General features: G+C 40.8%; 1 protein-coding gene across 4 annotated transcripts in view; it reads left to right on the forward strand.

Annotated features, from left to right (window-relative positions):
* Window positions 1-26,311, forward strand: part of ccdc172 (coiled-coil domain containing 172) — a 38,381-nt gene that overhangs the window by 2,114 nt on the left and 9,956 nt on the right. The window contains exons 1-6 of one of the 4 annotated variants that reach the window (XM_064321330.1): window positions 7,345-7,510; window positions 7,810-7,895; window positions 12,757-12,873; window positions 13,166-13,331; window positions 15,165-15,266; window positions 16,668-16,770. In XM_064321330.1, coding sequence (XP_064177400.1) covers window positions 7,432-7,510; window positions 7,810-7,895; window positions 12,757-12,873; window positions 13,166-13,331; window positions 15,165-15,266; window positions 16,668-16,770 — 653 coding nt within the window. In that variant the 5' untranslated portion in view covers window positions 7,345-7,431. Of the gene's footprint in view, window positions 1-7,344; window positions 7,511-7,809; window positions 7,896-12,756; window positions 12,874-13,165; window positions 13,332-15,164; window positions 15,267-16,667; window positions 16,771-26,311 lie in introns of those variants that run through there. The other 3 variants (XM_064321332.1, XM_064321331.1, XM_064321333.1) reach the window with 3 other exon arrangements.

Here is a 26,311-nt window from a genome sequence, read left to right on the forward strand (position 1 = left end):
TTGGCATTTTTGTACGGTGAAAACATGTTTTTTATGAGATATCATTTCTTTTTGCAAAGCGTTTTATTATGAGAGTGAGAAATGCGAAGAAACGGTTGTGGATTATGGCTATCCTTGTGTGAATTTGTACAGTCTGATGAGCGTGTACCGTTTAGCAGTTTCGATTTGCTATATATGTAAAACAGTGGCTGTGACAAAGGGTGCGGTGCAGGGCCGGTTTTAGCCTGCTGTATTAGGGTGGGCTGGTAGAAATTATAGGTGGGCAACTTGGGCGCAGTTTCGTCACTAGGAATGGTGTCACCCAGTGCGCTCGACGGGGGAACGGGGTGTGGATGCTGTCCAGGAGGGGGGGGGGGGTGCTGGCGGGTGTGGGCGCGTGTTATGCATTAAATTGATATAGCACTTCTCGTCACATTAAAGACCATCTTGCAGGTTAAATTTTTTACGAAATGTATACTTAACCTAAATGACCATCTGAAAAGTTAATGCAGGCTTGAATAATTTTTACTTAATTTTTAAGTCATAAGGGCTTTCAGGGGAACTAGTGGCCTCCTAAAAACCCCTTTTTTTCCTCAACATTGCGTCATATTAGCCCAATGTGCAGTAGTAGTGAGTCTTAGCGGTAGTGATGTAGTGAGTTGGTTTTTTTCAGTAGTTTTATATTGCATTTCACCATGTATCATCATGGTAAATTATTGTGTTTGTGCAGTTTGCACAAACTCCAGCCTGTCAGGGCATCCAGCACACAATTTTCCTAACAGGAAAAGGAACGGTGTTGGCTTTCGTGCCTGGGTGCGTTTTGTGCAGGTGGGAGGGGACTTCACTGCTGCATTTGTTACAAAATACTCCTGCCGGTATTAGACAACCAATACTAGTTTTGTTATAGCCTGATACATGATAGCAAACTTCACAATGTTGTGATGTGAACACAGCGTTAATATCATTAGCTAACGCCCATAGATACGTGTTCATTCTACAGTCAATATCTGTGACTAAATATTGAATAAACATACAACCTTACCAACCGTACATTACGTGCAGAGATGTCGCTTTTGAGACTGAGTGGTCATATATTGTATTGGACACTCCGTTTGTGAAATATACGCGCATTTGTGACGCCTGGGTGCCTTCCAAAATATCTGTGCGTAATACCACACGTGTTGATTACGGCGTTGTACCCCTTTTTAGTATGGTCTGGCTTGATTGACAATTCATTTATTCAGAAGGTGAGAGTATAAGCTTTCTAACGATGTATAACATGTCTATTTTTTCTTTTGGAATAGCGTTTTATAGGTCAGCGTAACCAAATTTTTTCTCATAATCGCATTCACTTACGCACACTCTGTGGTAGCATTAAAAGAGGCTGCACCTAACAAAACGTTGTCAATGATTTTTCGTAATTTTTTCGGAAAATAATATTATTATTGAGGACGTCTGGGCATAGCTAAGCCATTTGTTTGCTGATAGCCTAGCTGACACGTTTTCTGGAGCGAAACAGAAGCGGATAGGACAGTGTCATTGATTTACTGTCTCTGTCTTTATCTACTGAACACAGATAAAATGTTATATTGCTATGTAAATATTACTTCTCAAAATATTTTGGTTATATATGTTATCTTTGAAATTGAGTGTCTTTAAATAGGTTAGTGGTATTATATAATGTAGATATATATATAAGCTAACGCTGGTCACTCACCAAGACACCTGCCCAGTTCTCCACTGGTTCTCAATTTCTCTCCTCTGACCGTTATTCCTTGTAACCCTGGTCTGTGCCTGTTCTCTTGGACGCCTAGCAGGCTCATAATGGTAAGGCTGTGGTCCGTCATATGCGTTTACATAAACATTTACAACTCTTGTGTCAATACTAGAGTTGAGATAGTCACGGTACGGGGGCTAGGACCCAGGCGCAGAGTGGGAAAAAACACGAACTCAAAAAGGGAAAATTAACAAAGACTTTACTTACACGACAGGGGACAAAAAAACAGGAAACCAAAAGGCCACGCAGGGCACTTCCAAAAAACACAAAACAGAAAACTCAAAATTCAAAACACACACAGAGCAGAACACAGATAGGACAGAAACCAGGCAGGAACTAACAGGCAGAAACACACAGGCGGAAACACAGTCACACACACAAGCAGGTCAAAACACAGGCAGGCAGATACATGTAAGTCCGAAACAAACACTAGAAGGAAACAAACACAAGGAACCAGCACCCGAGTCAAGGGGACAAAGAACTTAAATAGACAGGGGGTAACAAGACACAGGTGAACTCAAAAAACAATCAAACCAGAAAATGAGGGGATAACAAGACACAGGTGGGAACAATGATAGAATAACGAGACAACAATAATACAATTAACAGGGGGGAGCAGGACACAAAACAGAAGTGCCGCCATCTGGCGGCCCAACAAGGGAAACACAGACAGGAAAACACAGAACCATGACAGAGATCCCTTCTTCTTGTTGTTCAACTTGACCGCTCTCCCTTCTGTTACGTCACTTCCGGGTTGGCGTTTTTCAGATGCCGGAGTAAAATTCTCCCCCAAAAAAAATGACTCCAGAAGTCACTAGTGTGTATATATAAGTATATTTTTATGAACATCTAGTTCCTACATCATTTTCCTACACATTGATTCACTGGGGGTCTCCAACCTGCAATATGCTCTTTAACACCGCTAATTAAATCAACTGGCAGTACACTGCATCAGAGAAACTAGCTATTTCAACCCGTGGCTGCCCACCCAATCAGAAGTTAGAAGCGGTACTGGTATTTTCTGTGCTATTTTTCCATTGGCTGTACAAAATTTTTTTTTTTTACTTTTTTTTTCTTAACTTTTGATTGGGTGGGCAAGACGCCTGTTTGGGTGGGCTGAGCCCACCCCTGCCCATAGCTACCGCCGGCCGTGGTGCGGTGGCGTTAAGTGTAAACGCATCAGAAATGCAGGTGAAATATGGCCAGTGTATGTACTCACGGATTTGACGGCCATCCAACGAGCCTCGATTGACAAAAGAATCAGCAAGCCCGTAGAATTAGAGCTGCCTAGGTCGCAACTTGTGTACCCTTCTGTCCTGCTCCGTTGTCTGTTATTTCGTGGAGATGCACTTTTAGTGTTTGTAAGGTTTATAAGGCATTTTGATAGGCTTATCTGCAGGTAGGAATCCTCTTCACTATTTTGCTAAGCTAGAACCGGAAAACTTGATAGTGGAGAATAGGAGCAGCCGCATATGTCCCAGCAGGCTTTGCATATGAGAAAATAACAACCGTGTGAGAGAAATTAGGAGAAATGATGAAGGCATGTAGGTTAAGGTTGACATGATCACAGACTATAGTGCGAAGTAAAGGAAGTGACCATGAGCAAGCTTAGTTTCCTTATCGAACGGTATATAACAGTTGGTATAAAGCGTCAGTAGTTAAAGTGGAGGGTTAAGTGACCTTAAGTGAAATATATTGCATTAGTGTGCTTTTGTCATGTTCAGTACTAGTAATTATGAGTGAGTCATGATTTTAAATGTAATGTTTTACTGGGGAGTTGCAGAAGGTACATACGTAGTAATTGTTTGTATGTGGCTAGATAGAGAACAGGACGAGGTAACATGAATGCAGAAAAACGTGGCGTTTGCTGATAAGAAGGTTTTGTACGGTAGCCAAGTGAAGAAATATAGTTAGTAGAAATGGCACAGTGGTGAACTGGTGTAACTTTTTAATAAAAGGAATACATTTGGCGTCATGAAATGCATATGGGTGGCCGTGAGTGAGTTTTGGTAAAGCAAATATAAGCGTAATAAAACGTTAGTGTAAAAGAGGAAATTATCTGCCTGAGGGCGAGGCGGGATTCAATCCATCAACCGGAGGTTTACCAGTCTGTGACTTTGTTAGTGCACCACCATGACATAGCTATGCAATGCGTGAAATATCGTTAGCAAACCTGTCCGTGGTTTTAAAGAAGAACACAGGCCAGTAAGCACAGAAGAGCTCCCGTTGAATCCATATGACTTTGCAATATTGTAGCCGGTTAATAACTGAACGTGCAGACGGTACGTCATAATGCAGTGTATATGTTCGGTGAACGGTGGGTAGATATGGTGCAAAAGCAATAATTGAGAAGTAGTAGACAATTATTAGTGATGGTAAAAGCAGGTTAAAGAAAGAAAGGGCTTGAACCTAGGACCCCATGTCCCTGAGACTGCAACCTTGCGCACTAGGCCACAGCAGACTAGTTGTTTCAACTGGAAATGTTTCAGAGTAAAAAGGTATGGGTATTTTGCGTGTGTATGCGAGTTTTTGATTGTGTCGTGTAGGTGAAGATTTGGCTGGTGTCGGTAAAATGTCCAATGGGGAGACATTTTGTTTGTGGTATAGGCGACAAGAAAAATAAGAAGAAGAAGGAGAAGAAGAAGAAGGAGAAGGAGAAAACACAAAATCCCCTTAGTTTGGGGCTATATTGTGTGGACATCTGAAGTTGTTTATGAAATATGTCTGTTGAAATGGGGTCAGAATGTACAGAATTTATTGTTTTTAAGGGCTGAGTGTCTGTGGCTGTTGTGGTTATTTCTGTGGGGAACCCTGAAAAGTGCCAAACTCTCGGTGCTGTATAGGTATGGGGCATGCCCTCGCCAAGGCATAACTTGGTGGGATGGCATACCTGCCATCCCTATTACATAAATAACAAACACGATTTCATGTCTCGAAAATATAGAACAGTACCTACTGATTGCACTTAATTATGCGGAAACATGGTGCGAATAATAGGAAGATACATGCCAACATCATAAATTGAAATAACATATGAAATGATTACTTATTGTTTATATTTATGAAATAAGAAATAAGCATGGTATGTGAGTATGTGAGTATTTATGAAATAAGAAATAAGCATGGTATGTGAGTTCACTCCAAAGCGTAAAACCAGATGATCAATATTACACAAAGACATGGCAACAAAGTTTTTTAAGGCAATCAGAGGATCATTTCCCCAGGATGATCATACGCACGAAATGTTGATTCAGATATGCGGCCTGTTAGTGCCACCTGTTGCTTACTATATGAATTACATCCTAATTTCTGTCGGTGAAGAGAAAGCGTATTTATTTATTAGTAGCCAGTCCTACTAATTTCATGAATTGATGGGGGCTATATGAAGTACTTTTTTGGCGACATTCTCAGATCGGAGGTAAAAATTCAACAGTTCAGATCAGCTGCAAAACAACCAAGATGGACAGAGACGGATTTATTCAGCCAATTAGGCCTAAATGGGAGGTGGGGATACATCGCAGAACATTTCAATTAGTTACATGGCCACAGTGAGTTCGGTTTATCCAAAAACCATGTAGGCTATACTAGTCTTCATTTGGCACCGATAACTCCTAAAGTAAACTGCCATACAAGAGAATCACTTCATATACAAAACCAGCAAATGTAGCCATTAGGTAATTATTTAGGCCACATTGCGTTAAATTAGTTTTGAATTTTTATAATTTAATTCAAAACATATTTTATTTTGATGCAACATATAGCTATTCTTTTAATGCAGTTTATTTAAATAATTTTCGGTATTCTTTTTTATATTTCCATACTACCAGGGACTACAAGCACTATCAAGCCATTGCTTGATATAGCCTATTTAATGTAATTATATATTTGATGTAGCCTGAGTGTTTCCCATTAATTACCTAGACTGTGGCGGCCTGCCATAGTCTAATTTGTCCCGCCACAGTTTCATAATGAACCGAGAATATTTTTACACCTTTTTGCATTTGTGATGCATGGGTCCCTTCCAAAATAGCTGTGCGTAATACAACACCTGTTGTTTACGGCATTTTAGCACAGTCTGGCTTGATAGACAATTAATTTATTCAGTAGGTGAGAGTATAAGGTTTCTAACGATGCATAACATGTCTAATTTTGCTTTTGGCTTAGCGTTTTTTAGGTCAGCGTAACCGAAATTTTTTCTTACCTTACTACTCTGTGGTAGCAGTAAAAGACGCTGCACCTAACGAAACGTGGTCAACGATTTTTCGTAATTTCTTGGAAAATGCTATTATTATTATTGAGGACTTCTGTGCATAGCTAAGCTATATGTTTGCTGATAGACCTCATTTTCTGGAGCAAAACAGAAGCGAATAGAACAGTATCATTGCTTTACTGTCTCTGTCTCCATCTACTGAACATAGAACATCATTGCTATGTAAGAATATTTCGGTTATATGCTGAAAATATTTCGGTTATATACGTTATTTTTTTCAATTGAGTGTCTTTAAATAGGTTAGTGGTATTATATAATGTGGATATTTCACACTGTAATGTAAGCGTTAGTTAGTAGTGTAATAGTTTTTGTGAAGCAAGCAACAATGATGACGTGAGAGTTGGAACATTGCCAAAACCTGGTGGAAGGTTGAAAATTGTTTTCATATTGTCCCATCCCCATACAAGAAAACATACGAGAGTACAGAGTATAGAAATACATACAAGAGTTAATTATTACACATTTAGGTACTGTACCGCTTTGTGTGACAACATTTTTGCATTATTTTTTATCTGTTTCATCTCAAACCTTCATAAGGGGCTCCTTCATATTCTGTATAATAGACAAAAAACATTTTATTAATTTTTGGAGAGGTACAGTACAAATGTCAGCTACAAAAGGCAATGAGAGTTGATGAATACCGTGTCCTCTACCTATGAGATACATCATAAATCTGTATTAAAGGCCCCCACGCATGAAATATGGACTTTTGTGTTTATGTGTTGACCAATGTGTTTATGATTAAATTGTTTACTAGAGCACATAGATCTAGCCTCTTAATTTTGCTCTCAAAGTGCACCAGATTGATGCATTTAACTTTAAAATGTACAAAATTTTATTCCGGGGGAGCATGCCCCCGGACCCCCCTACAGGGTCCGAGGTCCACCCACCATCTCACAAAATCCTGTGGGAAACACTGAGCCTATATGATGTATTTTCCTTTTACAACGTTATTGATGAATAGGCTACTCACAAAGAGAGAACAATCAAAATGTAACCGTTTATTTATTAATAGCGTATAAACAGTCCCGTCAGTATTCTGGTATTCAGTACACCAGATGGTATTTTTAATGAGCATAGCAGGTGATAATTTATGCCAGAAGGTATTATTAAGGTGCTATTTAACAGGAAGCCTTTGGAACGAATGGGCTCTTTTAGAATCTTATTGTAGGTACAGTGCCCTGACTGTTAGAGTTTTGCAAATATTAATCCAAGCTTCTTGCATGCTGTTCGTGCAGCAGAATGCTCGCGACGGCGGCGCGAGCTGTAGCCTGTGTGTCACTAGAAAACGATTTTCCCCATCAGAGTAGTAGTAGCTGGTTCACCACCAGTCCTATAAAAAGTAATCGGTAACTACCAACTCATCGGAATCATCAGCAACCAGAGGGTTTCTTCACCTGATAATATGAGTCTCGATGCGCTGTTTAATCAAATTCTACTCACAGAACAAAAAGTTTCAGAGCAAACAAAGCTGTTGCAGGACGGTAGGTGACCAACGTTGTTCGTCAGCAAGTTGCCGAGATGGCTAAGTTAACCGCTGTTTCTACATAGGCTAACTCACATAGTTTATGTTTACATATTTAACATTCTACATTCACAGAAATATACCAACAATACACCTGTAGAACAGTACTGGCTGTTATTTCTGGGTGGCTAACCGGATAAAACTGACGATAGGCCTAAGCCAGGGCAGAAACATTCGAAGAACGCCATCATGCTAAGCACAACTATGCATTTGCCGTCCTGGTTTTAAATTGTGAAACATGCTTCTTCTTTTTTTCAGTGAAGGCAGCAATCAGCAAATACCAAGGAAAGATAAAAACAACAACAGAAGAGTTAAACTATGCTAAGAATCAACTAGAGGAAAAGGTTTGAAAATACTGCACCATTCGACAAACACTGTAACTTGCTCAAAGAAAGAGAAAAAACCTGCTCAGCTAAACTGATTTAAGAATATGTCCCAGGAGTGGTGAGTAGTTAAGCCATCCCTGAAGTGTTATATATTACTGTTATACACAGGGGCAATATGCAGTTGGTTTATATTAGGATGGCAGGCGTACTGTTGTTCACCAAGATACCGCTTGTTAAGCCGTGACGTATCGACCTTCCGATAATACTGTTTCCAGGTCCAAGCCTCTGCTGCGTTGGCTGAGGCTCTTTCCAACGTGTCGCAGTGCTGTGTCCCTTGTTTGAATAGATCTGCGTCCAAAAAAACGATTAACTTGTCATTCTACCGCTTTCCTTACAAGAAAGAGAAGAGGAAATGGCTGCAGTTGATAATTAAGTTACAATTCTTAAACGAATGAAGAAAAACAAAGTTTGGCGCCAGTGGGTGCTAACGTTAGGTAGCTGTTTACATCCAGTTCTTACCTGTCCTTATCAGTTCTCATTATGCATTAGTGCACAATCTGTCTACATTACAGTTTATCATTACTGTACACCTGCTACCATATATTCTTAACCCTGTATGTAAGGAATAAACCACGACGGGCTGTCCCATTATTGGAAAATAATGGTAGTTCTATTATTTGCACCGTTGTTAAGCAAAAACCTCGTTTTTTCTATGAAATCAACGATTCTATCAAGAAAAAATAGTTCCTTCTTGTTTTATACCATACAATTAGCACCAATTTTGGTCATTTTTGCCATTACATTATTTAAGAAAACAACATGAAACCATAACTCAATTAAATTAATCTCCCTAGCTCTGTCTTGCTTTTTTTAAAATGTTGCGGTCTAGTAGTGTAGACATTGCGTTTTTCCAAGACACTCTGAAACTGGGTTTGCAGTTAGCTTTATGATAGGTTCGCCGTCACTTGTCACCTAGCCAATATTAAAATTCTGGGTTTTAGGAATGATCTCGCAGCATGCTTGTTATGCCGGCTAGCTAGCTAGCTAACTATTGAATTGTATTCAAATCAGCGGTTACTACAAACGGAATCGTTCACAGAGATACGGATGAAAATGCCTATTCTACTGTCCAAATAAGGGACAAATACAAAGTCAATAATTTTTTCTCACAAGAACAAATAGTCACAATATGTGTATTTTATTCGTCTTGTGGCTGTCCATGGGTCGATTTCATGATTTATTGTGTCATTTGGGCACTGTTATAACATTTGACATAACTTTATGACAATCAACTGAAACCCCGAAATGGTCAGAAATCGCGTTTTGACATAGAACCTTGTTTATCTGAAAATGTCTCAAACCGAAAGAACTGGAGAGAAGAATCCTTAGAATAGTGGTTAGTACAGTTGAACGCAGCACACAACATTTTTGGACCTTGGACTTTTAAATAGTGAGATCGTATGTAGCTAGCTAATCGGAATAAAACGACACAGCATCACACCTGCCGCTGAAGCACTCTGCCTGCCTGCGAGGATGGGGAAATCCTTATGGTCATACGGTAGTAAGACAAGCCACGTTGCACGCACTGAAATTAACCCAGATTTGGGAATTTTGGAATTATTTTAAAAAATCAGACCCAGGGGAGACATTACAAGGGATGGGATTAACTAGTTCATCATTTCTTGTGTAAAAAATGTATTGACTTTATATTCTCTCTGAAAAAATTGGCCTCTTTTCAGGCTTTCCCCATTGACTTAACATTGGGTGGGCGGGGTTTCAAGTTCTTTTTGCAACCAGGCCTTGCAGTTCACGCAGTAGCCACTGGGGTAAAAGGCTTCACTCATAGAGGCGAGTTGTTGCCCCTTGGCCTTGACATTGCGGCTCCGACTCATCGTCCACGGTCCACCTGTGCGAAGTCAGAAAATGCAGGCATCCCGTTTCGTAGTGATTTCATTATGGCATGTGCTATTTACAGCTGCATTAGACGACCATAAAATAATCCTCCTCTGAAGTTTTTTCGGTAGCCAAGTCATTTTTACTATTTCCTTTAGCCTACTTAACCAAATAATTAGTTGGCAGAAAGCGTAATCAGCTTATTTGCTATATTTGGTAGTCTATGCTAAAACAGTTCGCAACTTCGGCTACCAAGCCATTTGACTAGCTAGCTAACGCTAACCGGCAAATATTCAATCTGTCAGTCGTGTACATTCCGTAAATGTCTACCTGGGCCATGCTTCACGGATGTGACAGAGCTACTATAATCCCGATTTTGGGATAAACACTGCAAAATTTTCAGTTTCACGAAGCGAATTAAGAGTCTTAAGGTTTATATGCTGGATAACATAGGCTACAACACACAATGAAATCACACACACAGAATTTAACAAAATTAACCATCATTGTAAGACTGGCATTTAGAAAGGAGCATGTTTTTAGCATTTAAGAGACCGACAAGAGTATTTAAGCCAGTGGTTCTCAGAATTGGTCCTGGGGGCTCCTTATATTGGTATATTGGCTTTTCTCCATTGGTTTTGATGATCTACAAGAAAAAAAAAATTATAAATTCAATGTACATTATTTTTGTCTTGCATCAGGTGGAAAACTTGCTCTACAAAGTGCGTAGTCATATTTACACGCCTGCAGATCAGTTATTAAAATACTTGGTAGATTTGTTAATCACCGCTGACAGTGTTAATAATTTATTCGTTTAAAAGTGACTTGCGACCGATCGGTCAGCTAGCGTCACCCAGCAAGTGAACACCACAAACGGCGATGGAGTAGCAGTTACTGGCTCATTAACTGACTGGCGAAAACCTACGGTGATAACTTGCTCGGTTAACAGCAGGTCTACCAGACAGTTAGTTATATGAAAATTAGCATAGTCAAAAATCACCAGTATATATAGGCCTACACATCTCTGATTGATTGACCATCAGTGTAGTCGATGTTCTTCCTCTGTGGTTCATATTGCTAATGCGTGAGCTAATAGCCTACCGAGCTCACTGGCAAGCTATTGTAGCGGTTTCGCAAGGAAGCAGAGACGGAGATGGGCTTGGCTGCTTTCGAATCGCTCCCGGGGAGCTTCGCTTTATTTGTGACATCTCTTCCAAACAGCAGTTCGTAGACTGACCATAATAGCTGGGCGAAGCCTGATTTTATCAAAACCCTGGGTCGCCGTGATTGGCTACCAAGGCACAGTAGACAAACCAATCACGCAGCCTTAACGTCACACCGCACAAAGGTCGGATAAGGTTGATGGGCTTAACAAGTGGATACGCCAAACATCTTGAAACATAGAAGGAAATAATGGTGAAAATCTTTTGAAATGCTTACATGTAGTGATTTATAACTCCGATGGTGAGCTTTGTCATCACGCACAAGTATAAAGCATGTTTGTCCGAGAGTCACAAACCATGTGTCCATCCATTTAATTCCTGCTGCACGCAGCAGTGCAGTTGTGAAGCTGATGAAGTGTTGACACTGATAGTACAGGCGCTGTTAAGTGGTGATTTGTATCACTGCATATAAGAAGGGCCTTCATTTGAAACCAAGTGGGCCAATTATAAGCGCAATGGCAAAATCAATTGTAAATTTCCGATGGATTGCATTAGTCTCAGAAGGCCCATTTACACTGTGCGTAAATCACAGGAGGAAGTTGTGCACATCCATCTTCTACAATTCTGCTCCAATATGTTTCATATTACTACATAAAGCAATGAATGATCAGTGACAGGAAAACTGGTGTAAAATGAACGTATTGCAATAAACGTCACTTAACTGTCAACTGGATCCATATGTGTTTAAGTAAGTTGTTGAAATATCATCTCAGGAATGTATCTTGACTGGCGCCAAGAAATCAATGAGAGGAATCAAACCGTATGGACTGAATCATTGACATATTGTTCTTTCAAGCACAATCAGCTACAAGCTATCTTTCTGTTCTACATTTTATTTTTAAAGATTTAACCAGTAGGTATTAGATTGGTCTAAGATCTTTATACAAATTTTTTTAGTTTAGATGAGTATGAAATTTAAAATGTTTCTGGCATTCTAGCTTCATTACTGAAATGGTGTTAAGAGCTAGTAGCAGTCTTACATACGTGTCTTAAATGTCAACGCAGACATGCAAGTTAATTAGAGGAACTATCAAACAAATTCTCTATTTTCTATTACTATTGTTTTTTCTATTGTGCTCAGTTATACATACAAAACACATTGATTGATACTTTTAGGGTAATTATTAAACACACAGCTGAGGCTTAGATGGTAATACTGCTTTCTAAGAAGGTTATTCTCATTTAACTGGCCACACTCATACTTGTACACACACTCTCACATACAGGCACATTCAGGCTCATACATACACGCACACAAACGCATACACATTCATACATGAAAACAAACAAACATTGGGCTCACATACATGCACTCACACGTGCACTCATGCATACATATGCATTTATCCTTTTAACGCATTCTCTCTGCCAATTTTATGCTTAGATTGAAAAATCGGCTTATTCTGGTGTTCGTTCAAAGGTCTCATTACTGTGTCTTTTTACAGGAAGCATTTTGCAAAGAAGTCTGTGGGGCAGATATTAAAGCAGGTGCTTTGTGTGTTGCATGTAATTAGATGTGAGATAAGAGTTTGCTTTTCATGGCTGAGAGACTGTTTTAGAGAGGAAGGAGGGGGAAAGAGGCTGCAGCATTTTTTTTACACCTGTGAGTCAGGAATCACTGTACTGCAATCAAATCATTTTCACATTTGGCCGCAAAAATCCCCCCCCCCCCCCCCAGTTTTCGGCTTAACTTAATTTCTCTTCAAATTCTGTTTTGTTTTTGTGCGTGTTTGTGTGTGTGTTGTGTGTGTGTGCTTCTGCAGTGCAAGGTACTGACAGAGTATGGGCTGCAGATGGAGCTGTTGAAGAAGTGCAGTGACAGTAGGGAGAAACAGAGGGAAGACCTTCTCACTCAACAGAGCCAACTGCAAGAAACCTCTGTATATATAACGGCCTTATATACCCAAACACCCACACACACACACACCCACACATGCACAAATAACAACTGAGATCAGCTGTGGTTTGAAAGTCCATTAGCAGTGAAAGTATTTTATCTTACAAAAAAAAAGATATTGTTAATGGTCATCTTGTTAGAGGAGCAGTTGCACTGCAGTAAATTTATTTTCTTGCCAAGGGAAATGGGAAAAGATATTACAGTAAATACAAAGTAAGAAGCATAAAATCCACTGCCCTGAGTATTCGCTGTCACTGTCCTGGGGGCTCTGGCAGGAGGAGACTCAGCGGAGGGCAGCAGAGGAGAGAGACAGATTCATGGAGGAGATTGTGAGCTTCAACACTGAGTTCAACCTGTTGGTAGATAGACGGACGGTGGAGGAGAACCGGGCCAGGGCAGAGATCGAGGCCATGCAGAAGGAGGAGGATTCACTCAATGAAGGTGTGTTTCCTGTAGCCTAAAGAGGGGCGTACTGAATGATCTCTGTTAACAGAGCATCTGCTGTACTGTATAGATCAATTGCGCAATAATCTAAAAGTTAGCAATGGTGCAAAAACAGAAGAGCAAGACACGTGGAAGCAATGTCAGGGAGAAAGACAAGTTTTCTAAACAGCAGCTAGAGCTCTTGGTGAAATGGGCCAATGCTAACTTGTTGAGGGAGTCTAAATTTGAGACATACAAACTCAGATATGGAATTCATTCATACGTAATGTCAGTACTGTAGGTGTTTTTGACTCAAAGGAGCAGATGTAAAAAAAAAATGTAATGATCTTAAAAGAAGGACCAACGAAAAAAGTATTTAACTCAGACATCAGGTGCAGGGATCCTACAGTTGATCAGATTCAGTGGAACGTAGTGTAATCTATGATCATCAAAGTGTGACACTGCTGTGTTGCTAACTCAATTGGCTAACTCAATTACACCATTTTACAAACATAGTTACATTTAGTTTATTGTATGCATTGTGTCACATAGCCTATGCCTAATAATATCATTTGCAGTGACACAAAGCAGCAATTTGATTTATCACTTTGGAAAATTCCATTGCCAGTGGTTTTCAGGCAACGTTTAAGGGAGCTGTCCAATGGTTTGAAACTGACTGCTATTCATATTGTACTACTGTGTCGGCTCCTGCCCACGATTGTAAAACTCCAAAAAACAGGTCTTGGAGCCAGGATATCTCTGAATGCGGAAATAAAATTTAAAGGCTGCTTTCACTCGCACCAGTTCAGCAAGTGCTGATTCAGTAACATTCATTGGAAAATTGCCTGTCATTCTGCAAGGGCTTAATAGTAGTTGCTCTGGCTATTTGTCTCCATACAATTAAATTGCCTACTTAAATTATAGCCGAATACAAACTACAGATGGCGGGTTCAATGTCATCTTCGTCTTCAATTCTGGTATTGAGTCTGTACGGACATGTCTCTTTTAACCAAAGAAAAAACATTTGTGCCCTGGAATTGATTACAACTCTTGCAATAGTGCTAAGCTTTTGGCCAGTTGACCTTTGTCAGAAAATGTTCTTGCTGAAAGCTAAGCACTATTGAAAGAGGCTAGCGCTCTATCTCAGTGTGCCAAAGTTTTACTTTATTTTTATATTGTTTCTTCTTTATTGAACTTGAGTGTATTTTACTGTTGTACTGTTATTCTTAAGAACCACATATTCTATTGGACCTCATGTCCACTGCAATGGATATTCAATCAAAAACTATTTTTGAACATATTTTCACAGCGACGTGTTTTTTCATCCAAAAACTAAAATACATTAAAAATGTTCTCTGCCGGGTCTCAGGAGGGTATACCGTCTCTCTTAACCAAAAAAAGGATACTCTTGGATAGAAGATCTGCATTCTTGCACGCCTAACATGTTAGGTTAGTGTGTTCTTGTAACTATGATGGCTGCCATCGTCATTAATAAGTTCACATATTGCCTGGCTTTTACATAGATTGGTCATCATAAAAAATCCATGTGTATTAACAGTGGTGATTTGCGATCAACTGTGTGAATTGAACACACCTTGTATTGAGCTCCATTTGCAATGTTGTTATTTTTACACTGATGTTTTTATGTAGATACTAAAATTTTAATATGCAGCAACTATTTCTCTGGTAATGCAATTGGTGGCATTTTAAAACCAGTGTTTTTATGATACTTGTGACATTTTAATGGGCATCACTGTGCTTTCGAGTTTTTGTCTGTGGCTGATGAATGCCCACTGCTATGATAATAGTACAATATTATCTGACTGAAAAATGTCCACTGCTGTCCAACAGAGATGGAGCACATGGCACAGGGCAATGCAGGAATTCTGTCCTTGCAGGCAGAGAGGATGGCCCTGCAGAGGGAGCTCTCTGAGTTCGAGAGACGTGTCGAAGGTCAGAGGTCACGGAGAGCCGTCATGTGCCATAGTCATGGACCAATCAAAAAGCTTTTCTCAGAATGTCCAAGCACTGGGCTGCAGCACAGTATTGCCCCTCATGGTTTAGAGTCTGGTCCGTGCTCGCACCGGCTGTGGCCACCAGCTCTACAGAGTGGTGCACATTTGCTTTAGCATGAACTAGAGAGGGAAGGAATTTGGTGAGCAGGTAATTCCCTGTCTCATCACAAAAGTGACTCTCCTATGGCCAGATGGGATGTCTATGTACCTCTGACTATACATTGAAACTGTTGAGAAGCAATGACTGACAACATTTTAGAGGAGAGTGAGTGCTTTCTGCTTCATTCAATAGAATGATTGGGAATCAAATTCAATATAATTTGGAGAACAAAACAATGTAGGCCTATGTATTTCATATCATGCACCCCTCAACAAAACACTAGGAGTGCATGATATGAAAATTCTTCACTCTTCTGGAAAGGCTTTGTACTAAATGTTGGAGCATTGCAGCAGGGATTTGCTTCCATTCAGCCAGAAGAGCATAAATGAGGTTCGGCAGTGATTTTGCAATTAGACCTGGCTTGCAGTTGGTTTTCCAATTGATGCCAAGGGTGTTGGATGGGGTTGAGGTCAGGGCTCTGTGCAGGCCAGTCAAGGTCTTCCACACCGTTCTCGACAAAACCATTTCTATATGGACCTTGCTGTGTGCCCAGGGGCATTGTCATGCCGAAACAGGAAAGGACCTTCCCCAAGGTGTTGGGGAAGCACAATATCATCTAGAATGTGATTATATGCTGTAACATTAAGATTTGCCTTCACTGGAACTAAGGTGCCTAGCCCAAACCACGAAAAACAGCCCCAGGCCAATGTGTGTCCAGATACTTTGGTCATATGGTGTTTTTGCATTATATGAGCCCTTGACCATAATCTTAGTTTAGTGATTGATCCCAATAAATTTGTATTAAGATATTAATTGTAATTAATTACATTAACTGTATAGATGCAAACCCCAATAAGTCTGTGCATCCCTACAAAATACTTATTGTTTCAATGAGCTGGTTACAGATAACCCATATTACCTTAATTGCATGGGCCAGTGAATCTTCACTTTCCGAGGGTTAGTACAGATGGAGTATCACAATGCTCTACTCTTGTCTGTGCCATAAATACCTTGGAAATACTACTGTGACTTACTGTATGTGTATTATTCAATATTACTTCAAATTGAAACATTAACCATATTTCATATTAAAATAATGTGACACGGGCACAATAAATAATGTTTTTATTGAATTGATTTTTGATGTAGTTCTGAGTGTAGTGTCTCAGATTTGTCTGTGAGTCTGCGGCCATTGGAATGTTAGATGCAAATTCCCTGTGTGTGTGTGTGTGTGTGCAGACGTGGACACACAGCTTGGGGAAGCGGAGGCAGTCACAAACTGTCTGAAAGCAGAGAGAGCAACAGTCAGTCAGAGGCCATCAACCGACAGTGCGTTTCTTAGGTGAGCCACAGCAGAGTCTCCCTGGTGATACTGTATCTTATCAGTAGGGCACCAATTTATCCTGGGCTTTTTCTCACATGAAATTCGATCATCCCACTGCCAGAGGGCGATAGGGCCTTTTTGCTAGTCAGTTAGCACATTGCCCCTACACCAGTAATCTACATCAATTGCCACTAATTAATCACGCGCAATGACACACATAGTGCAGTGCATAGACATGCATTTTCAGTGTTGGGTGGTAAAATATTTCGTTTTTTTCCCCAAGCACTTGGAAGTATAAGAAGTGGAATTAGATTACCTGCACAAAAATTTACATAGCACTAATTATAAGAATGAAATAGTTTTCAGTGGTGTAGGATTATAAAAATGAAAGGCAAAAATAGATTACCTCAAATGACTCAATTAAATTTCATCATGGTCAGTCGGTTTTCAGTAACTGTCATTCTGTGGCGGTTTTTTTGTGTGAAATTGTCCATAGGAAGAAATGCATCTTCCTGCTTCCTGAAATAACAGAGTTGACTGGGATGGACAAAGTACCCCTTTGCCTTCTGAGAAATATTTGGAACAATTTTGTCACCTCTGTCCCAAAACAGTATAGAGTATCAGTGCAGTGCTGTCAACATGTGACTTGGATTTTCTGAGACATGCAATAATTACATTATGGAAATCAACCTCAGTTCACTAGGCAATGTTTGATCCTATCTGTGAATGAGCTTTTATCAATGCAAGATTAACGGATGTAATTTAACTTTCCTTAAAGAAAAACGTTCAAAACATCATTGTCTGTTGACTTGTCTGTGACCATTGCCATGTGGTCAGCTGACTTGACTGGCTCCTTTATCTTTTATTTAGATCTTTTCTTTAGTCATCAGCAGGCACACATACAGTACTTTTGCCAAAGGGAATGGCTCTGCCGTACCTATTTGAAAATGCGCAAAATTAAGAACCTTCAACTTTTCATGAGGAACGTTCCTGCTTTAATTGGCAAAAAAAAATGTTCTCTCACTCTCCACCTCAGTGTGGTGGGCGTTCAGGTAGGTGCTACACTTTGGTGGTGGTTGAGACAAGTTTCCCCCTCATGACTGTGAAGCCCTTTGAGAAAAGCACAGTATAAATGCAATGAATAGCAGTAATAATAATAATAGTGGTGTATAGCAGTAGTCCTGTGGTTTGTAGCAGTAGCCCTGTGGTGTGTATCAGCGACTCAGTGGTGTGTAGCAGTAGCCCTGTGGTGTGTAGCAGTGACTTAGTGGTGTGTAGCAGTAGCCCTGTGGTGTGTAGCAGTGACTCAGCAGTGTGTAGCGGTAGCCCTGTGGTGTATAGCAGTGACTCGGTGGTGTGTAGCAGTAGCCCTGTGGTGTGTAGCAGTGACTCTGGTGTGTAGCAGTGACTCAGTGGTGTGTAGCAGTAGCCCTGTGGTGTGTAGCAGTGACACCGTGGTGTGTAGCGGTAGCCATGTGGTGTGTATCAGTGGTTGTAGTAGTAACTCAGTGGTCTGTTTCGGTAGCCAAGGGCCCTGTTCCACATATGTTGCCAAAATGATTCAGGATAATTTGATGCTTATCTTATCAAATTATGGAATTAATTAAATTTGGGCTTTCTCTGTTTCACAAACGTGAAGTACGATTTGGTGAGTTATTCTAGGTTTGAATAATCTCGGATAACTGCACTCACCCACTCTGCTATAAAGGAGAGAGGATTCACTCACCAAAACAGGATCATGCTCCTTATGTAGACACAAAGGGAGGTGGTGTTGCCCTTTGTGGGATCACATAAAAATGGTGCAATATTTCTCATAAGGTAACCTATGTTGTTTTTTTTATTTTGTTTTGGGGTTGTAGATGTCGAAATCATGGACTTGAGGGGGCATATTCTTTCTGCTCTAAAGATTCATCAAGAGAAAGTAATCCTAACTAGCAAATCAAACATAGCCAGAGCGGCCAAAACAAGAGAGGAAGACTGGCAGATAATTGCAGATACATTAAATAGGCCTACAGCTGAGGCCAAACTTTACATACAACTAGGCTAACGATATTCAAGCTCAGTTTTTCACAACTCTGCACATTTCATGTTATCATACATTTCTTTTGGTAAGTCAATTAGAGCATCTACTTTGTTCACAGCAGTGGTCATTTCAAAACAATCGATTAGAGACAGATTTATTTTGGCTTTAATTCACTATATCAGAATTCCAGTGTGTCAAAATTTTAAATACACTTAGTTGACTGTCTCTTTAAACAATGACTTTTCAGAAGCTTCTGATTGACCAATTGTCACAATTAGGAGTTAATTGGGAGTTAATTGGCACCTGTGGCTGTATTTAAGGGCCCACCTTTAGAGCCACTGCCTTTTTGCCTTGATACCATGGGAAAATCCAAGCAACTGAGCCAAGACCTCAGAAAAAGAATTGTGGACCTCCACAAGTCCGGTTCTTCCTCAGGAGCAATTTCCAAACAACTGAAGGTACCACGAGCATCTGTACAAACAATAGCATGCAAATATAAAAATCTTGGGAACACACAGACCCTGCATCATTTAGGAAGGAGGCTCAAATTACCTCCCAGGGCTGAACAAACTTTGGTCTGAAAGGTTCAACTGAACCCCAAGACAACAACAAAGGAACTGGTGAAGGAGTTGGAGGCATCAGGAACCAAAGTATCTACATCCATCATTAAGAGAATCCTACATCTCCATCGCCTGAAAGGCTGTCGCGCAAGGAAGAAGCCGCTACTCCAAGCCAAAATGAATTTTGCAGGTGAACACCAGGACCTAGCATTCTGGAGGACTGTTCTCTGGTCATGATCAGCTCTATATATGGAAGAAAAAGGGTGAGGCTTTTAATCAGAAGTACACCATTCCAACTGTGAAGCATGGGGGTGGCAGCATCATGTTGTGGGGGTGTTTAGCTGGAAAAGGGACCGGTGCACTTCTGAAAATAGATGGCATCATCTGAAAGGAGGATTATCTACAAATACTGAAGCAACACCTCAAGACATCAGCTAGAAAGTTAATACTTGGTTGCAACTGGGTCTTCCAGCAGGACAATGAACTTAAGCATACCTACAAAGTTGCAACACAATGGCTTAAAGACAACAAAGTGAAAGGATTGGAGTGGCCATCACGAAGCCCTGATCTGAATCCCATAGAATATTTGTGGACTGAACTGAAAAAGCATGTCTGAGCAAGGAGGCCCACAAACCTGACTGAGTTACACCAGTTCTGTCAGGAGGAATGGGCAAAAAGTCCAGCAAAGTGTTGTGAGAAGCTTGTGGAAGGCTACCTCAAGCGTTTGATTCATGTTAAGCAATTAAAAGGCAATGCCATCAAGTACGAACAAAGTGTGTCAAATTTTGACCCACTGAAAATCTGCAATAGTACATAAAAGCTGAAATAAATCTGTCTCTTAGCTATTATTTTGAAATGACCTCTTATGGAAATAATATAGATACCCTAATTGACTTAACACTGGAAATGTATGGGAACATGTAATGTGTGGAGTTGAGAAACATTGAGTTTGAATGTCTTTAGCTTAGGCGTATGTGAACTTATAGCCTCAACTGTGTCTACTTAAGAAGACTTTCATTCACTGGCTTTTTGCAATGTCACCACACTGAAACATTAAATTATATTATTTTTCAGCGCATGTGACAGCGACTACAAAAGGAGCTGACTGCACTTTAATGTTAAATACAAAAATATATTGTCAACATAACCTCTTTATTGAAATTGTAGTATGTTTTCAACTAGGTAATATGCAAGTTAGTGTTTAACGTCACAGGACATTTGTAAATGCTATTTTGTTATTTTGTATTTTGTTAGTGATTATGTAAATATTGCCATTGTGAAACCCTCTTGCAAATGATCTGTACCTGCATAGAAACCTTGCTTAATAGTGTTCACACTTGCATGGCCAGGAAATCGGATGAATGCACTGATATGCCTTTTGAATGCAAGGTACACTTTCTTGATTGGTCAGTATAACTACTGAGGCTTCACTTATATTTTCATTATTTTGGCTTTAATGATAGCTTATTTCTCATTTCATTTCAAAATTTTTTTTTTAATTTCCTCATTTTAGTAATGCGTTTATTGTGTAGTCTTATATCCCCGTTATTGGTTTTATTTTGCTTTTATTATTGTCCTCAAATGTGAAGCACTTTGTATTGCTTTTTTGTATGAACTGTGAACTCTCTCGGCCAACGGGGGAAGTCAAGAAGAACCAGATCAGTGAGTCTGAGGTAGAGGTTAACAAAAAGTACTTTAATGGTCGTAATGAGTGGGGGTAGGCGGAGCCAAAAAACAACTAAAGAGTCTTCCCGGTTGGGCTCCACTCCAGGTATTCAAACCTCCTTCTGGAGAGAAACAAGAAACACGCAGGTTAGGGGGGGAATAGGGCCTGGCCAGTCAGATCCGGGTCCGGCTCCTTGCTCCGGGCGCCGGCTGGTGATCCTCCAGTCCCCAAGGGGTTGTAGGGGAGAAGGCCTCCCTCCCAAGTGACGTAGCACTCCAATCCTTCCCCAGCTCAAGTTCTGAGCTGTTCCTGTCTGTGCCCCTTGTCACACGGTCCACTTGAGTCACAGTTATCCTTCATACTTTACACTTTACAGTTCGTCACAATTAGGCACCCACTTTCAGAGAGTTGGCCCACGGCCGCTTACAGTGTCAGGTGTAGAGAGTCGCCCGGCGTAGCTCCGTAGGAAGCCCCAGCAACTTTCCCATTCCTGTGTTTGTGCTGGTCTAAAAAGCCTGCATGCTCATCAGGGCAAGCAGCTTCAGGTGGGCGGCGGCAGCCAATCCATCAAGCAGCTTCAGGTGTGCTGCAGAGTGGAAAATTCCACCTACCTTCCCTCTGCTGCAGCCCTGTCCATGGTGCTGCCCGGTGTCACCTCAGTTGGTCTGCCTGGTGCTGTCCAGGGTCCTGAATGTTTCTAGACTGTGGTTTGGCAGGTAACGCCCACTCACAACTTTTCCTAGCGGCCGCCGGTGTCGATGGGCTCGGCCGTCCTGGTGGTCTCGTGGGGAGCACCGATAAGGGATTGGGGCGCCACAGAACAAATAACAAATTACCAAATAAAGTTTATTATTCTTTTGGTGTCGCCATCAGCATATAAAAATGTGTGAGGAAGTGGAGCTCAATACAGCGTCCATATCACTGTTAGGGCTTGCTTCGCTCCGAGTTGGCAATGCACACCACTAATTCTGAAGGTAAATAATTCCCTCACGACTAAATCAGTAGCTCTCAGACAAATAATTGTACAAGTGCCTTAAAGGATACTGTCAGTCTCAAAAAACACATTCTTTTCTAAATGCTGTTCTTACAATGATGGCTTATTAATTGACAAGAAACTTGCGTTTATTTCTGCTGTTGGTGTGTGTGTGATTTCACCATGTGCCATCCAGCTAAATTAAGCATAAACCTGTGATTGCCCTGATAACAAGTCTGGCTAAATTGTGAACTTGCTTCATGTAGCAGTAACTCAGTGGTGTGTACCAGTGACTCAGTGGTGTGTAGCAGTAGCCCTGTGGTGTGTAGCAGTATCTCAGTGGTGTGTATCAGTGACTCAGTGGTGTGTAGCAGTAGCCCTGTGGTGTGTAGCAGTGACTCAGTGGTGTGTAGCTGTATCTCAGTGTGGTGTAGTAGTAACTCTGTAGTGTGTAGCAGTATCTCAGTCTGGTATAGTAGTAACAGGGTTCGTACGGTCATGAAAAACCTGGAAAAGTCATTGAAATTCAAAATGCAATTTCCAGGCCCTGGAAAAGTTATGGAAAATAATATTTTTTGAAAAGTTTTGGAAAAGTAATGGAAATATAGCTAAAGTTGCATCAAATATAATTACTAATTAATCCAATCATAAAAATAGTATGTATAGTAATAAAACGTAAATTGGCACGTAACCCTTGTGGTATTATGGTGGTGTGAGAAGTTAATTCGGTCTGGCAGTCTGTTTACGGGCACGCCCAACAGGCACGCTTCTGCTAATGTAGCAGTTAGTAAACGTAGGCCCTAGTGTGCCGACAATATGCCAGGGAAGTGCAGCTTCAATAATATATCAGGACTCGAAATTAACTTTTTACTTGGTAGCACTGGTGCTCCCAACTTCAAAAAGTTAGGAGCACCCACCAAAATGTAAGGAGCACCAACCATATATGCAATAGATTTTTTATTGATAGAAAATGACAATATAACAGTATGGTTTACAAGTAACAGTTAAACTGTCACGTCTAAAATGTGTGACTCTTCAAAGAATTGCGTGTTATGCATTCAAACGACAAAGCGCTTCTCGTCACATTAATACCGCTAATTAAATCAACCGCCAGTAAACTGCATCAAAGAGATACTAGCTGTTTCAACCGGGTCGCTACACAAAACACTACGTTAACGTTTAAAAAAAAATGCCGTAATCGTTCGCTTAAACTTTTCAGATTTCGATAACGCTAATAAATTGAACATAAACTTTTGTCTTCAGGTAACATTAGTTAACGCATTAGCTCTCTGTGTCGCGTGACAGTGGAGTGATTGAAGGCTAATATTAACCAATTTAAAATCAGCATTAAAGGTAAGAATGTCAAGCTCACGATTGGTTAGAAGGGTCACCGTCAGCTCATAAGGCACATAGCCTACTGAGTGTACTAACTAGCGAATGTACAGAGAAAGAGACGTTCGACTGGAAAAAGAAAAAAAAAAGGTTGCACCAGAACAATTATTTGCACTCGCACAAATGCTCCCAATTATATTTCGAGGTCGCACAGATTAAATTTCGGGAGCATATTTCGAGCCCTGTTTGAGACATTGACAAAAATGTTAAACTATTCAAATTAAAATATGAGAGAGTGTATCTAAAGCCTGGTGCACACTAGAGGATTTTCAAATCTTAACCGATTTTAAAAACGTGGGAGACCACAGACAGACAGACAGATTTAACCGATTTTTAATATTTTAATCATAAGAACGCACACACCAGACACGGCGTTTACACTAAACAATTTGTGTGGCGATTCCAGGGACTTTTTTTTATTTCCGCAAGCTGATTCCCCATCTCCATGGAGACCACACCGTTACAATAATTACATATATACACAATACAATAATATTGATACTTTTGTTGCTACGTGTAGTTGCCTAACCGCATCGAGTAAAAAAACAATATCGTCCGCAGAGAACTTCTTCGGTTTTGGCAAGCCGAAATAAATTCGGTTGGTGACGCTTGCTGGTCAGCTCGCCCTCATTGGCTGTTGCGGGTTTCTGCTCAACATGTTTGATATTTTCAATTCGAGATCGGGGAGACTCCGATCCAGTCAGTAACAATAAGATTATGTCTGTAAACCCCTCACACTACAGGATCATTTGGTCAGATAATCGGTTCAGATTAACCTCGGATCGGGAACGCCCCCGCGATTGTCGGGAAGAGCGAATCAGGCACAAAATCGGCCCAATTGTCCTCTAGTGTGGGGCCAGCATAAGTGTGTGTCTGTCTGGTGTTTATTTGTTTTAGAGAGGCACCATATGTTTCAGATGCAGACCTAATTTTACTTAGTGTTACAATAAATAATTTTAAATCATCCTGCTGAGATAGTCATTTGTTTTGGTCATGGAAATTCAGTTAAAGGTTGTGGAGAAGTCATGGAAAAGTCATTGAAAATCATTGGTGAAAAAGTGTATGAACCCTGTAGTAAGTCAGTGGTGTGTAGCAGTATCTCAGTGTGCTGTATTAGTAACTCATTGGTGTGTAGCAGTACCCCAGTGGTGTGTATCAGTGTTGTGTTATATGATTTAATGCATCAGTGATATCTGTTAGGGGGGCTCTAGGCTGGTGAACCCACGTGCAAGGCACAGAGGAAGGGAGACTGAATTAAGGTAAAGCAGAGTATTTATTAGGGGTAGAGGGAACAGACAATGGACAGCCAGGGAGTGGGCGGAGCTGGGAAGATAGCTGAAAGAATGGGGAGCCGGGCTAGCAGCTGGCCGTGGAGGCAGGGGTGAATGCAGAGGGAGAGCTGGGGGGCCGAGCCGAGCAGATCTGGAGCGGAACCTAGGGAGGAGCTGAGCAGAGTGGAACACAGAGCTGGGGAACCGAGCTGAGCAGATCTGGAGTAGAATCCTGGGGGGAAATGAGCTGAGCGGGGGCGGAGGACAGCGACTGGAGAAAGAGCAAACGGAACTGCAAGAAAAAAAAAACCCACTGGTTTCGGTATAATCAAACGGGCTATCAGAGTAGCTAGGCCTCGCGATAGGAAAAATGGCTAGAAGCATAGACTGACTGAGCAGAGGCTACGATCTGGCAGCGTGGATGAGGCAGAGCTGAGTATTTGTAGGAGTCTTGATTATGAGATGCAGCTGGTGGCGCTTCTGCTCTGACTCCAGTACACCTGTCTCCACTCCAACAATCACACACAGACACACAGGGAGAGAGAGAGGGCGGGAGCTACCGGGAAGGTGACAGACTAGGGAGCCACCGAATGGGAAGTGGAGGGCGTGTCCGGGGAAGTAGCAGAGGCGGATGTAACAGATATCTGTAGCTATGGCTGGTTAATTAAGCTGAGCTGAGGCTCTGGGGTTGCAGTGTTGTGCAGGCTGCTTCCTCCCCTCGTGGGGCTTAACTAAAGGGAAATCAATTGGAATTAAAGCTGCAAGCGGTGTTGGGAGGGGTCCAAGCATTGGCACTATTGCGCCCCCTATGGAGCGATTTTAAAATGGTTTTGTCCTCATGATCATATACCTTCACCCAACATATTTACTGAATACCATGATGATTGTATAAAATATTGATGACTTACGGCCAATTTTGGGCTAAAAGATGCTGTCGGATGACTTAGTTGCGTGTGTGGATGTGTCCTTGCCGCTTGCTGTAAAGGCCATTACTATGTCGTAACACTTAGATGGCATGTCGGAACACTTAGATGGCCCGGCGTATATGTAGAGCTGCAGCGCTTCTGCGCCGCAACTAAAAAAGGCGTCAGACTAGTGTTGTCACGATACCAAAATTTTGACTTTGATACCCATACCAGGTTTAGCATCACGATACTCGATACTGAAACGATACTTGAAATTTAAACAATATTGATTTTATACCTGGTACCAAACGATACTGAAAGTACCTTAATAGATCAGAAACGTAATGTCCACAAGGGTTGACCTCATTTTTGAATTCACGGTTCATTAACAACCTGGTTTATTAACAACCTTTAAGTTGAAGCCTGTTCAACATATTAATAAGCATAGGCCTATAGTGTTACAACACTAAACAATAGAAAAATATATTAAATATATTTCAAAAATTAAACAATTGTAAACGAAATAATCTTTAAACAGGTATTTCACTTTTAAATAGATCTAAAAACAGCATATTTTAATAACAATTTAGCATCTTCCTATAATAAAATATTTCCAGATTAGAAAACCGAGTCGAAGCTTGCGCTGTATCGAGGAGGAATGCACAAGAGCACGTCACCTGATTTGGCTACCTTAATTGCTACTGCCATCTAGCGAAGATTCTGACAAATTACACATTTTATCCTCTCAATCAGTAATTACATTACATTA

Source organism: Anguilla rostrata, chromosome 2, assembly GCF_018555375.3.
Source record: "Anguilla rostrata isolate EN2019 chromosome 2, ASM1855537v3, whole genome shotgun sequence".
NCBI classification, from domain to species: Eukaryota; Metazoa; Chordata; class Actinopteri; order Anguilliformes; family Anguillidae; genus Anguilla; species Anguilla rostrata.